At 40.4% G+C, this 15,645-nt stretch overlaps 1 protein-coding gene across 2 annotated transcripts in view; it reads left to right on the top strand.

Moving 5' to 3' along the window:
- The window catches only part of BTBD1 (BTB domain containing 1), a 29,915-nt gene extending 17,089 nt beyond the window's left edge, over positions 1–12,826 (top strand). For both annotated transcript variants that reach the window (XM_070400686.1, XM_070400687.1), the window contains 4 exons: positions 528–720; positions 5,907–5,994; positions 9,998–10,144; positions 11,075–12,826. In XM_070400686.1, coding sequence (XP_070256787.1) covers positions 528–720; positions 5,907–5,994; positions 9,998–10,144; positions 11,075–11,230 — 584 coding nt within the window. In that variant the 3' untranslated portion in view covers positions 11,231–12,826. The remainder of the gene's footprint in view (positions 1–527; positions 721–5,906; positions 5,995–9,997; positions 10,145–11,074) is intronic.
- The last annotated feature ends 2,819 nt before the right edge of the window (positions 12,827–15,645 follow it).

Here is a 15,645-nt window from a genome sequence, read left to right on the forward strand (position 1 = left end):
TTACAGTTTAAAAATTTATAATTTAGTTTTGTAGTCTCATTTAGATTGTTTTTAACCAGCCTTGGGAGGGGTCTCCTGGCCTCTTTTATGAGGAGTAGCCTTTATTTATTCTTGGATAAGTTGAAACTGTTTGGAATTTTTCTGTTCTCAGAAACATTGTATGGGGAAACCATAAGATATATGATATGCGACTTCCCTAGCTCTTCCCATTTTAGCTCCTGCCCTCTGCTAATTTCTGAACCCCAGAATGAAAGCACTATCCTATTTCCACTTCTAAATATATTCCATTGTTCAGATTATAACCTCAGACAGGTACTAGGTGGGGAACAGAGAAGTGACATTGGCTCTGGCTACCCTTGTGAGCGTTTCCCCCCATAGGGAATGACTCTGGTAAACGAAAATCTGTGGTACTCAGAGGAGGGGTATGGATAGAAAAATCCAGGCTTTCATTGAAGCTTTGATTAATGATTTTAACACGTACGTTTTATTAGGTTAACCTCAAATGGATTTTATTTGTATTTCTACAGGTCCTGCTCAGTCTGGAATTTTGTCAGATCGTGAAGTGGTAAATCTTTTTCTTCACTTTACTGTCAATCCTAAACCCCGAGTAGACTACATTGATCGACCGAGATGCTGCCTCCGCGGAAAGGAATGTTGCATCAATAGGTTCCAGCAAGTAGAGAGCCGTTGGGGCTACAGTGGGACGAGCGATCGAATCAGGTATCTGTCACGCTGTCACGGACGCCATGGTGGGCTGGGCGGCTTTTATCCCCATATTGTGGGAGATAATTAGCCAACATCTTATTTTATACTACAAGAATCACACAGACAGTGAGGCGTATGGTCTTCTCACTGAATTATGAGGAAACAAGTAATGTAAGGAGGGGTTGGGCCCGGCCTTCTGTTACATGAGTTCTGTTTGGCTTGCCGCTGCGGGTGAGCTGAAGTCGAGACATTAATTGGTCAGACACTGTGTTTACAGTCTTAGGGCTACGATTTATTTAATACATTTAATCTTACTCTGTTTAGTGTGAGTTTTTTTCTTTGTACAGACATGGCATGGGAAATATCTCAGTGTAGCAAAAAAGAAGAAAAAAAAAGAAAATATCTCAGTATACATTTATAAAAGCTTTGACAGGGAAAATAATCTTAAAAGATTCAGGTGTATAATCCTGTTAGGAAGTTATCTTTGTTTTATTGTGTTTCTTTAGGTTAAATGTCAAAATTGAATAAGTACCAGTTTTCCTAAAACATGCCTTTGGGTTTTCACTTATTGAATTAGCACTTGTATATAAAACTAGAAACTCATAACAAGTTTGTCAAATATGGGACTCCCAGGGGGAGAGGACCCTTGTAAATAATTGGAATAAGATGGAAATTAAAAACGCATTTGTGGATTATTTAGCAATCATTCACAACGAGAATACTGTATCTGAAACTCATAATAAAGGACATAGTAGACAAAGTGTCACAAAAATAAAGTCATAAAAACTACTTTTACTAAATAAATTATAGTAGAAATCATTTAAGCATTCAACTCAAGTAGCTAGAAAATGAATAGCAAAAAAAGAAAAGAGAGAAAGGAGATAGGTAGATACAGAAATTAATGAATTAAAAATAATAGAATTGATAAACCGTAGCTGGTTCCTTAAAAAGACAACTAAGATAAATAAATCTCTGGCAAAGGTAGTGAAGAAAACAAACTTACATTTAGAAATAATGGGAATATAATCAGATACTGAGAAGATTTTAATTTTAATTCTGGGTTTACTCTGTGCTAATAAATTGAAAGTCTTGATGGAATGGATCATTTTATAGGCAAATATAATTTATCAAAATTGACTGAAGAAGAAAGCCTGAATAGACCCATTACCATGGAAGGAATTAAAAGTTATCAAAGAACTGTCCCTTCACAAGGTGGTTTTTACAGGTGAGTTTTATCAAAACTTCAAGGAACAAATTGTTTCCTTGAGCATTAAAAGAAGAAAATGCTTATTGGTTAATTATTGAAAGAACTATAACCCTTACAGAGGAATCTGACAAGACAGAAAATTTGTAGATCAATCTCACTTATATAGAAGAAGAAATTCTGGGTAAAATATTAGTATATTGACTCTGACAGTACCTTGGAAAAGTAATACTGTGTGAGCAAATAGAGTTTATTTATAGATTGAAAGAATGGCTCAACATTAGGGAATATATTAATATAACCCACCACAGTAGCACATCAAAGAAGAAAAACAGTTTGATGATTTCAGTAGTTGTCAAAAAGACTTTTGATAAAATTGCACCTCAGTTCCACATAGAATCATTAATACTAGGTCTCAAAGAACACTGCTTTAAGATGTAGACTATTAAAACCTCAAGAAAGGATGCTTGCTAACCTTGCTGTTTTCAGCAGTGTTCAAGTCTCGTGGCTATAAACACGTGTCTCACCACATGAATTCTGACAGGACACTTGGACGCTGATTGGGACTTGTTTGGGGAGACTGTCCTAAGCACTGAAGTAAGTCCGGTGTCCCTGGCCCCGCCAGCAGTGCCCTTTTGTAAAAGCCAAAGCCTCCTTGTGGCTTTGGAGAACAACTGGTCCATCTGAACAGCCTCAGCATCAATAAAAATGTATTAGAGCCAATAAAAGAATAGTGACCACTTACAAAATACGCATGCAGAAACCAATGATGTTCCTATATGTCATCAAAATTCAGTTATGGATGGTTGAATTGGTTCACAACAATGTGAATGTACTTAATGTTAAAATGTTTACATTTTTAGTTACAATATTAAGTAAAAACAGATTCCACTTAAAATAATAACAAATGCCCGGCTGGTGTGGCCTAGTGGTTGAGTGTTGACCTACGATCCAGGAGATCATGGTTCGATTCCTGGTCAGGGCACATGCCCGGGTTACAGGCTCAATCCCCAGTAGGGGGTGTGCAGAAGGCAGCCGATCTATAATTTTCTCTCATCATTGATATTTCTGTCTTTCTCCCCCTCCCTTCCTCTCTGAAATCAATACAAATATATTTTTTAAAAATAGTAATATATAACCAAGTAATGGGATTAAATCCTATAAGAAATGTACAATATAGCACCTTTATAAAGAACTGGAGGCCTTCGACTGGACGCAGACAGTGTCTTTCCAAACTAACTAGCGTATGAGAAGTCACATGTTTTTGTTGGGGAAGACTGGCCTGGCAAAATTATCCTAATGGTTATCTGGAAGAGTAAGTGGTTCATTTTAAAAAAGAGTGGTATGAGTCAAACATAAAACTATAGTACGTTAGTGTTGTATGGAAGATACTACGGAATTTAGAAACTCGTCTAACATGAATGAGCATCTGAGGGAAAGATTAACCACCGGGAAAATAAAGTTAGATCCTTACTGATTCCATCTACCAATAATTGTATAAATTAAAATTTTAACATTACAAATACAAAGCCATGCAGTGCTGGAACAGGGGACTTTATTTATTATGAGAAGAGATAGGCCTCTTTAATCTTGGCATAAATCATAATTTGGCTACAAAGAATTAAAAATTTTTATGTCCAAAACCACCATAAAGTCAAAAGATAAATGACAAACGGGAACCTTTTTGTCATGGATATTACTGACAAAGCATAAGTAACTATATAACATAGTCTTTCAGAGAAAAATGGGAAAAGAACATGAGTATTTCAATAAAGAGAAAATCCAGTAGACAGTAAGCATGTGAGCAAATATAGCAACTCATTAATAAAGCGATATGAATAGAATGTGTTAATCATCAATTTCTCAACACCAAAAAGAAATGGAAATACTCATGGTTGTTGAGAGTGAGGTAGAAATGATTTTAATTTCTTGTGTATGTAGAGTGTTGTAATCAATTTGATAATGTTTAGCTAATGCCTTAAGAATATGCCTTTCATTTTCCCCAGTGTTTCTATTTCCAGGAATTTATCCTCAGGAAATAATTAAGACTACAAAATGATCATCATGGCATCCCATATAATAAAAGGCTAATATGCAAATTGTCCCCTTGACCGGGAGTTCGGGAGTTTGACCAGGGGGCAGGGCCAGCCTATCAACCACCAATCGGCCAATCAGGGCAAGCCGGCCGGACCCCACCCATGCACAAATTCGTGCACCTGGCCTCTAGTTGTTACATAATAACAGACCCTGCTAGATTATCTAACAAGAGGGGGTTATTTAAATAGGATGAATTGGTACTCATCTTTTACCTTTATATGGAAAAGAAGATATAAAAATATGTATATTCTGACATGATTTTAAATATAATCTATAATAATAAAAGCATGATATGCTAATTAGACCGGACATCCTTCCAGACGACCTGCTGGATGAAGCTGGGGCTGTGAGGGAAGCCCGAGTCCCTGGTGCCGGCTGGTCCTGGATGCTGGCCGGTGGCTGGAGGGAAGCCCAGGTCCCAGGTGCCAGAGGGAAGCTGGTGCTGGCAGCCAGGGGAGGGAAGGCCTACTCTTGCACGAATTTTGTGTATCGGGCCTCTAGTACATATATATTCATAGAAAAGAATCTTTCCTATTTAAAAAAAGAGTGAAAAGGGAATGTGCCAAAGGGGAAACGGGGGTTCTCTCTGGTGGATTCAGGGATCTTTGAAAATTTTCCTCTTGCTTATTTAACTGCATTTTCTATTTTTTGAAAAAGAGACTATATTTTTTTTTATAAGAAAAAAATGTATAAATAAGACATTAAGAGTTGTTCCAGGTAGTCCTCATCTGTCCTGGGAGTTTAACATAGTGGTAAGAAATGGGCTTTAGCTGGATCTGTGTCCCAGCTCCGCCACAGGTTCTGATCCAGGCAAGTTGCTTTCTCTAAACTTCCGTTTCTTTAGCTATAAAAACAGCGGATAATAAAAGTAATACCGTGTTACTTAGTTAATAGAGCTGTTATAATGATTAAAGGAAGTAACTCATGTGAAGAACTGAAGCTCGGTACCGGCACAGGAAGTATTCTGAGCTGGTGGTTTTAACTATTAGGACCAAACTGGACCTGCTGACTGTTTTAGTGTGAAATCTCATTCGGCTTCACCTGTTAATTAGGTGCTGTCCCCAGCCCTTTGTTTCCTTCACAGCTCTTATCACCATTCATAATGATTTATTCCTTTATTTGTTTATTATCAGTGTCCTTTATTGGGCCGTAAGTGTAGGGGTAGAGACTGCCTTGTTGGCCATCATTTCCCAGTGCCAGGTTGTCAATGTGACGTCCTCAGATAATATTCATTGTGCTAATGCTTGTCGTAGTTCGGAGTGCTGTGGTTCAGGCTTGGTGCTCGATATATCTGTTCATGAAGATGTACGAACATATTTGGACAAAAATCACTATTACAACAAGAGTGGGTATTTAGGTTAAATAAATTCCTTTGACTGAAAGGAAACAGGTTCTACTTCAGTTTCCATTAAGTTAACATTTACTCTAGAACAGCGGTCGCCAACCTTTCGGACCTCACGGACCACCAGTGGTCCCCGGACCACTGTTTGGCAACTGCTGCTCTAGAGTTTTTTTGTTTTTTATTTTTGTAAACAGATGGTATTTCCAAGGATGTCTAATTTGTGATAGTTTTTCCTTTTTCTGAGCAAAATTATACATTCTGGGTAGCACTTTAAAAAGTTTATAAGTCTTTAGAACAGGGGTGGGGAACCTTTTTTTTCTGCCAAGGCCATTTGGATATTTATAACATCATTTGTAGACCATGTAAAATCATTAACTTAAAAATTGGCCTGCTATATTTGGTCAAACATTCAATTAACTCACCCTAATACCTTGGGTAAGGCCCAATGATATCCCGGGCCTTATGTGGCCCTTGGGCCAGATGTTCCCCACCCCTGCTTTAGAATATGAATTTGTACTGAGTTATGTATGTTATTTTATATTTGGTTCATTCTCTCAGGTTCACAGTTAATAGAAGAATCTCTATAGTCGGATTTGGCTTATATGGATCTATTCATGGTCCCACGGATTATCAAGTGAACATACAGGTATACTTTCCCCCCCACTATATGTCATCTTGAAATATAACAACTGTAATTTTACCATAAGATATTGTTTTGACAAAATCCAAATTTCGGTATAATTATCAAAGGAATCAGAAAGCCTCTGAGTGGCGTTTTAAGCCTGGAGAGTTCTGTTTTACAATTGATCTAAAAAATCTGGTTTCAGAAAATGGGAGTCCTGGGGTTCTTCATGGCAGCTTCAGTGTGCAAGGAGCTTTCTTTCCTCCAGGACGCCCGTCCAGCAGTCCTTCCTGCTGTGCACTGACCATCTTAACACACCCCCTGCTTTTCTCACGGCACTTTGAACTGTACGGCTTAAAATGGTCTCATTCCTTATAACTACTCTGAACACCCTCTGGTTTCTGATTGTCTGACCGTGCCCTGCCCCATTCCTCAGGCCCGCCCCCCTCACTTATAGATATGACCCGGAAGAAAGTTAAGAACCTCTCCGTTTCCTTCCAATCAGCTGGTGTTCCCCACATTTTTTATTGCACACCCCACTTAATTGTTTTTGAAACACATCAATATGTACTTTTACTTATAAACTGTACATATGCAATACTGTATTTACATATTACACATAAATTAAAACACAGAAAATAGAAATGAGAAAAGTAAACAATGTTTCGCTCTAGCCTGTTTGGTTCAGTGGATAGAATATCAGTCCACAGACTGAAGGGTCCTGGGTTCGATTGCACTCAAGGGCATGTACCTGGGTTGCAGGCTCTGTCCCTGGTCCTGGTCAGGGCTTGTGTTGGAGGCAACCAATTGATGGGCCTCTCTCACATCAATGTTTCTCTCTCTGTGTCTCTCCCCCTCTCTTCTACTCTCTCTAAAAATTAATGGAAAAATATCCTCAGATGAGGATTAACAAAAAATAAAAAATTTAATGTTTCAAGCTTTTGTTTATCAGCAGAAAAAACTGCCCTCTCTAAAATCTTATTTATATAGTATTTTTTATATATATATTTTATTGATTTTTTACAGAGAGGAAGGGAGAGAGATAGAGAGTCAGAAACATCGATGAGAGAGAAACATTGATCAGCCGCCTCCTGCACATCCCCCACCGGGGATGTGCGCGCAACCAAGGTACATGCCCTTGACCGGAATCGAACCTGGGACCTTTGAGTCCGCAGGCCGACGCTCTATCCACTGAGCCAAACCGGTTTCGGCATATAGTATTTTTAATAGTAAATACCATGGTGAACTTTGTGATCAGACTGCATCATTAGGTTTCAAAATATGCAATTCAAAGACCTGTTTCAATGGCAGACAAAAGATGGCTCACTGCCTCAAAGATCCCTTGCTCCAAATGGGAGAACTGCATTATTACCTACTAGTGAAATCTTGCTCATTTTTAAAAAAATATTTTTTTAATTAATTTCAGAGAGGAAGGGAGAGGGAGAAAGAGATAGAAACATCAATGATGAGAGAGAATCATGATAGGCTGCATTCTGTACAACCCCTACTGGGGATCGAGCCCATAACCCGGGCATGTGCCCTGACCGGGAATTGAACTGTGACCTCCTGGTCAATGCTCAACCACTGAGCCATGCTGACAGGGCTCTTGCTCAATTTTTAATCCTATGTGCTATGGTTTATAGTGAAATTTATTTGATAAATTTATATCACTCATCTCAATTTGTCCTTCTTTCTTACAAACCAATTAAAAAGTTACATTTTTAACAAATAGGTTCAAAACCCACTGAACTTGTTTATTTAAAAGATTTTTAAAGCAGGTTAAAGTTTTTTCCCACTTTTTTTTGAGTGCAGAAAAACCATAGAAAATCTCTGAAGGGTATAAAAGATTTTCATGATCACTCTCCATTTAACTTTATTTCCTTATAAATATTAAGTTTCCGTGCAATAGGATCGACAAACCCATTTCAGCAGGCTGGATAGTTTGCAGTCCTGGGAAGGAGCCCCACAGTCAGCCTCTTAGATTGTGGAGCCCCTTCTTTCAGTGTCCCTCATGTATTACCAAAGTCACCAGACTCCTTGTGGACAAACTGAGGAGGGCATCAGGGTTCAATCGTCCTATATAATAAAAGGCTAATATGCAAATTGACTGAGCAGCAGAACGACCGGTCGCTATGACGTGCATTGACCACCAGGGGGCAGGCACTCAATGCAGGAGCTGGCCCCTGGTGGTCAGTGTGCTCCCACAGGGGGAGCGCCCCTCAGCCAGAAGCCCTGAGCCGGGCTCATGGCTGGTGAGCGCAGCGGCAGTGGCAGGAGCCTCTCCCGCCTCCACAGCAGTCCGACATCCCCTGAGGGCTCTTAGGTACAGGCCGGGCCGAGGGACACACACACACACACACACACACACACACACACACACCCCCGCCAAGTCCACGAATTTTGTGCACTGGGCCTCTAGTTAAATATAAGCACTCTGAGTAAAATGAATAAAAATAGGACTTTTTACTTTCTTACCCCAATGGCTAATCTCAGGCACTGTCCAATAGACCTGCCTGGTTTTTGTTTTTATTTTTTCAGAGAGGAAGGGCGAGGGAGAGAGAGAGAGAAACATCAATGATGAGAGAGAATCATTGAGTGGCTGCGTCCTGCATGCCCTACAATGGGGATTGGGCTTATGCCCTGACCAGGAATTAAACCTTGACCTCCTGGTTCACAGGTCGATGCTCAACTATGAGCCACACCCACCGGGCTGTAAATTCTGTACTGAACTGTGATACACATACAGAAAAGTGCACATATTTATATTTGATACATATGACTCACTTTTTGTAAACTGAACACCCTTGTGTAGCTAGCAGCCAGATTAAGGAACAGGCATTACAGTCCCCAGGTGTCCCCTCGTGGTCTTTTCCAGTCACTGTCCCTGCAGAGGTGACCACGGTCCTGACCTCACGGCATACGGTGGTCTGGTCTGGTTTACTATTACAGTGGGGCCTTGACTTACGAGTTTAATTCGTTCAGAGACCGAGCTCGTTAGGAGCGCCCTCCTCCTGCAGGCCCTGTGCTGAGGCACTGTTTATAGTAACGTCTGCACTGATCGGAAGCTCCTTGAGGGTGTCCCTCAGAGCCTGGCACAGATTGTGGAACTAAAAAAGACAAAATTTTCACATTTTTATTTTTATTATCTTTTTATCCTCACCTGAGGATCTGTTTTTATTGATTTTTAGAGAGAGAGGAAGGGAGAGAGAAACATAGATGTGAGAGAGAAACATCAATCGGTTGCCTCTCATACGCGCCCTGACCGGGATCGAACCTGGGTATGTGCCCTGACCAGGAATTGAACCCACAGGTGTATAGGATGATGCTTCAGCCAACTTAGCCACCCAGCCTGGGCAGTTTTCACATTTTTAATATCCATATTGTGAATACTGCATTTAAGGTCATTTTCATTTCAGTAAAATAACATTTAGATATAGGAAATGCCATGGGAATTTCCTAGGAATGAGACTTAAGCTAGCAAGGAGTAAAAGCTCATTTCCCTCAGCTACCTCAAATCCATGCATTCAGCCCTAGCCGCTTTGGCTTAGTGGTTTGGCGTCAGCCTGTGGACTGAAGAGTCCCCGGTTTGATTCCCATCAAGGGCATATGCCTGGGTTGTGGGCTCGATCCCCAGCAGGGTGTGCAGGCGGCAGCCAATCAGTGATACTCTCTCATCATTGATGTCTCTATCTCCCTCTCCCTTCCTCTCTGAAATCAATAAAAATGTATTTAAAAAAAATAAATAAGATACATACATTCAAAAAAACCTGTCGCTAAGCCATATATCTTTAATGGAAGCTCCTTTCTCCTGCTGCCACGCTCCCATCCTGGCTGCATGAGTGATAGCCATTTCTTGACAGCATGTTTAAAGCCATCTTTTTGGCGGTTAGAGGCGACTATAGAAAAATGACAACACACAGCTATAGAGGCCTATTCCGCTGTTCCTAAGGGCTTTATACAATTCTTTTCTTTGAGACTTTGTTTCAGTTGGTTTAGCTTAAGTGAAATTCTCTTTTTGAAATTACAGATCATTGAATATGAAAAGAAGCAAACCCTGGGACAGAATGATACCGGATTTAGCTGTGATGGGAGTGCGAGCACATTCAGGGTCATGTTCAAAGAGCCCATCGAGATTCTGCCCAACGTGTGCTACACCGCATGCGCGACCCTCAAAGTGAGTCGTCGGGGTGTCCCGGATGGGGAAGCCGGGGCCCCGGTTTCCTCCTGCGTGTCTCAGCTGGTGACAGTGAGCCTCTCAGGAAGAGGGAGAGCGTCTGGACAAGGAAGTGCCTCTCAGCACAGCTCTGCTCTGACAGAAATGGTTCTTCATCGGTTGTAGCTCTTTGAGCAGGAGAAAAAGTGTTTGGCAGAGATAAAGTAAAACAGCTATTTAAAGATATTTTATTTTACTTTATTGATTTTTTAGATAGAGGAAGGGGGAGAGAGAGAGAGAGAGAGAGACAGACATTGATTTGTTGTTCCACTTATTTATGCATTCATTGGTTGCTTCTTGTATGTGCCTTGACTGGAGATAGAGCCTGCAACCTTGGTGTATCAGTACGACACTATAACCAACTGGGCTACCCGGCCAGGGCATAACTATTTTCTTTTCTTTTTTTTTTAAATCCTCACCCGAGGATATTTTTCCATTGATTCTTAGAGAGAGTGGAAGAGAGAGGGAAAGACAGAGAGAAACATCGATGTGAGAGAAACACATGGATTGGTTGCTTCCTGCATGAGCCCCGACCAGGGCCCAGGCGGGGGATGAGCCCGCAACCGAGGTACATGCCCTTGACCCGAATCAAACTTGGGACCCTTTGGTCTGCAGGCTGATGCTCTATCCACTGAGCCAAACTGGCTAGGGCCGTAACTATTTTCTTAAAACAATATCACTATTCTCTAATAGCTGAGCTCTCTATTCAGTAATTTTAATAATTAATTAGCTTTGTAGCAACAATACCATTTTCATTAAATGACTTGGCATAAAATTTTATACAGGAGCTATAAGGTAACAGTAAGTAGATCATCAATCGAATTAAAACACCACCTTAAATTGAGTGTATATTAAAGGGCAATGACTAATGAACCTTTTGTTCTCATTTAGGGTCCAGATTCCCACTATGGCACAAAAGGATTGAAGAAAGTAGTGCATGAAACATCTGCTAGCAAGACTGCTTTTTTATTTTTTAGTTCACCTGGCAATAATAATGGCACTTCAATAGAAGACGGACAAATACCAGAAATAATATTTTATACCTAATTTAGCATTATAATACATCTTGGCTAAATTGTACCATACCGTCTAATCTCAGCGGCATAAAAATCTGGCCACACAAACAATTTGAGTGTTATGAATATTTATAATTTTAAGATGAGAAACATTTTAGTTTCTTAGAGGAGACAGATAAATGTTTATTTAAATCTCTGCATAATTTAAAGGCAGATTTTCCATTTTCTTAAAACATTAGGGGAAAAGAAAACTGGGTTTGTTTAAAAAAACAGCTATTTCAGCTTTATCTTGTATAATTTCATAGATCAACTGACGCATGGTCTTTCAACAGTTTTATAATTGAAAGATTTTTGTTATATAGCTGGTTTGTTTTGTTTGACTTATTTTTAAGGTTACATGAGATGACATGGGTCAGTTTTCCTATAGAATTCCTATTCCTCTAATTTCAGACATTAAGAAAACTGACCTTATATTTGGAGTTTTGAAATACCTGTTTGTTAACATTTGGAATATTGCTAGAAATAGGCCTAATAAATGCCCAAGAAAAATTTTCAATGCTTTTACAGAAAAGGATATTTTGTAATAGTTTAGTAATGTGCTACATAGTACAGTTTTAAACTACAAATGGAATTTGTACAAATTCACTATAATGTGGTAAAGGATCTGAGGTGTAGTCTAAGATTAGATTCTTTATCACTGAACCACACCGTTACACCTGTCTGTCTGTAGGGGGTGCTGCTGAGAGTTCCCAAGGCTGAGATGGTGGTGATGGTGGTGAGTGGGTAAACACACTTAAGGTCAACATTGGGGTGACAAGCTTACACAGCGCGAAATAGAATGAAATACTAACATTGCTAACAACTACTTTGAAATTTTAAAGATATCCAACACATCACTCCTGCCGAAGTGACACCATCTTTTGTCACCTACACACTTGTATCCAAGAAGTCAAACATGTTTAATATTCATGACCTCACACATGTCACAGGAACAGCCGTAATAGGAAGGATAGGAAGTAGATGTGGCAGAATGATATTTGTACACTTTTTTATAAAGGAAAATTTTTATATAAATAACATTCTTTTTTCTTTTGAAAACGATTATCTTATAAAAACTTATGTATAATTAAGTGTAAGTTGTGGAAGATGGTTAAAAATCACCAGTCAAAAAGTACCAACTTATATAGGATTCATTTTTTCAAAGAATAGTCATGAGGATGTAACATTTCTTTCATTGTATTTCATTGTATATTTTTAAGAAGGTCGTGAGGTAGCATGTGGCAGAGGTCCCTTGACTTTGCTGAAGAAAAGGGAAGTTTTCTCTCCCTGGTTCCATGACCTTGTGGATCTAAAGCTGCGTTAACTAGAGTACCTGTGGGATGTGTGGTTCTGGTTAACCAGCGAACACTGCACCAACCACTGTGGAAAATACTTCTGCCTTAAACAGGATGGTGTACTAGCGATAAGTCCATGTTTTCCAGTGTTTGAGGCATTTCGAATGCCTCCAGTACGTTGCACTGAACAGTGATTGTAACTGAAGGTAGCTATAGCGGAGGCACAAGAAACGGGATTGTTTACTGATATGGGGCATCCCTGGAATTTTTAAAAAATAAATATTATCCATTTATTTTTTTTGTCACTTGTCTTTTTCTTCTAAAAGTTTAGTGTAAAGATGCCATTTTGGCACAAGAGTTCTAGTTAATTGATGTTTAACTTTTTTATTTCTTTTAAAGATATTTTTATTGATTTCAGAGAGGAAGGGAGAGAGAGAAGAGAGAGAGAGAGACATCAGTGATGACAGAATCATTGATGGGCTGCCTCCTGCATGCCCCTACTGGGGATCGAGCCTGCAACCCAGGCATGTACCCTTGGCTGGAGTCAAACCCGGGACCCTTCAGTCAGCGGGCTGATGCTCTATCCACTGAGCCAAAGCAGTTTAGGGCAGGTTTAACTTATTAATTTACAGAAGTAATGCAACACAAATTAAGAATGCCTCGCTGCTGCCGTAAAGCAAGTCATAGGAGCTGCAGCAATGACATCTGCTGTCATCTGTTTCTTGATGAGGTTTTCGTGGCCTCGGTCTAATCGCAGGAGGTAGGAAGTGAAGGCGGCTGGTTCCTTCCTCTCTGGCAGTGATGGCCGTCTCGCTGTGGTTAGTGTCAGTAACAGCTACCGGAGTGGTTTCTGTGCACCAGCCTCTGCACTAAGTACTCAACACACATTCTCACTTGTTTCTCACAACATCGCTATGAGGTAAGTGCTATTACAATACCCAACTCACAGGCAAAGGACCTCATATTTAGAAGGTTATTAACTGCCCTAGTGGGTTTGGCTCAGTGGATAGAGCATTGGCCTGCAGACCAAAGGGTCCCGGGTTCAGTTCCAGTCAAGGGCATGTACCTCGGTTGCAGGCTGCTCCCCGGCCCGGGCCCTGGTCAGGGCTTGTGCAGGAGGCAACCAATTGATGTGTTTCTCTCACATTGATGTTTCTCTCTGTCTTTCCCTCTCTCTTCCACTCTCTAAGAATCAGTGGGAAAATATCCTCAAGTGAGGATTTAAAAATTTTTTAAATAAAAATGTTATAACTCATTTAAAAAAAATTTCTTAACTGGTGGGAGGCAGAATTTAAGCTCAGGTCTATCTCCCAAGCTACAGAGTTGGGCAATACTCTTCTGGGTCCCAAAGTAACATGTCGCCATTTTCTCCAACTTCACAATAGGACCTGGCTAACCTGTATTTACTACAGAATATAAAGTATTTTCTATTTTTTAAAAAGAGTGATGATTCCAGTACCTACCCCACAAATTGAGATTATTAAGTATTCTTTGTTTTAGGTCTACATAGTATCCATTGACACCAGATGGAGTTGTTACATGGAACTTCACTAAGAACTGAAAAAAGTTAAAAAGGAGTCAGTACAAACATTTACAATCGGTTTCCTGCCATTTGGATTATAGTCCCTGTCCTTTCCCACACCACTGGGCACCATCCCACTCTTTTTCCCTCTAGAGGCCGAAATTTTGGGCAGAAGCAACAAGTCAGGGAAACAGGTGGCAAATGGAGCTGATACCTTTAGGAAAGGCTGAATCTTTTATTTTATTTTTTTGTATAGCAAAGGTGGAAATGTATTGAAGAACACAGAGACTCCCACGTGGTGAAGGGGAAGGAATCTCACAGCACAGACTCCCATGTGGGGAGGAGGAAAGAGCCCCCTGAATGGTGCTTTCTAGGACTCCTCCACCCTCTGTCTCTACCATCTAGACAACTGCCAGATACCATTCATAATTCACCATTGCAAGTGCTCCTTTTATATCCATCATAACTGTCAAAGCTCTAATTGAGGCTGTCATGACTTAACCAATTTTATTTAATACAGATTCAGCTTTTGTGCCCCCTTTCCTTTAATATATATATTTTTTAATTGATTTTTTACAGAGAGGAAGGGAGATGGATAGAGAGTTAGAAACATGGATAAGAGAGAAATATCGATCAGCTGCCTCCTGCACACACCCTACTGGGGATGTACCCGCAACCAAGGTACATGCCCTTGACCGGAATCAAACCTGGGACCTTTCAGTCCGCAGGCTGATGCTCTATCCACTGAGCCAAACTGGTTAGGGATCCTTTTTTCTTTTCTTTTTTAACGTTGTTAGGCTGGGCCTTTATTTTCATGTTTTTGTATAATGAATATTAAATTTAATTGGTTTCTTTGTTGCTATTCTTGTTGTGTGTTTTTTTGTTTTTTTTTAATCCTCACCCGAAAATATTTTTCCATTGATTTTTAGAGAGAGTGGAAGAGAGAGGGAAAGATAGGAACATTGATGTGAGAGAAACACATTGATTGGTTGCCTCCTGCACACCCCCGACCAGGGCCAGGAGCCTGCAACCGAGGTACATGCCCTTGACTGGAATCGAACCCGGGACCCTTCAGTCTGCAGGTCAACATTCTATCCACTGAGTCAAACCAGCTAGGGTGTGCCTCATTTCTTAACTGATTTCAAACAAAATATGTCTCTGGTTTGACACCTGATTCACTTCCTACTACCAAAGCCTTCATTCTGAGTGGCCTCGGAGTCCATGTGGGGTAGACAACCCATCCGAACCTAGCTTTCCACTTTCTCTCCTCCAGTACCTTCACCATTTCACGCCAGCCACTTCTCAGGTTCACACGGTGCGCCTTATTGTGCGGAATTGCACGACCTCTGAAAGGTACAGACATCCTCTCCGACCACAACCTCGATGCTCTTCAGGTCTCCCTCGCACCCCACTAACGTTATTGCACCTTAAGAGTCGTTCCCTTCTCGCTGTGTTCTATTAAACCTCTTCATTTTCTACCCAGTTAGACTCCACCTTTGATTCTTCGTTTTTCCTTCTCCACTTTTGACCTTTGATCACTTTAACTACTTCATCAACAACCCCGAACCCCCTCGCACCCACCTGGATGAA

The sequence above is a fragment of the Myotis yumanensis genome, unplaced genomic scaffold (assembly GCF_028538775.1).
Source record: "Myotis yumanensis isolate MYYU_CA2020_CCGP unplaced genomic scaffold, mMyoYum1.0.hap1 SCAF_20, whole genome shotgun sequence".
Taxonomy (NCBI): domain Eukaryota; kingdom Metazoa; phylum Chordata; class Mammalia; order Chiroptera; family Vespertilionidae; genus Myotis; species Myotis yumanensis.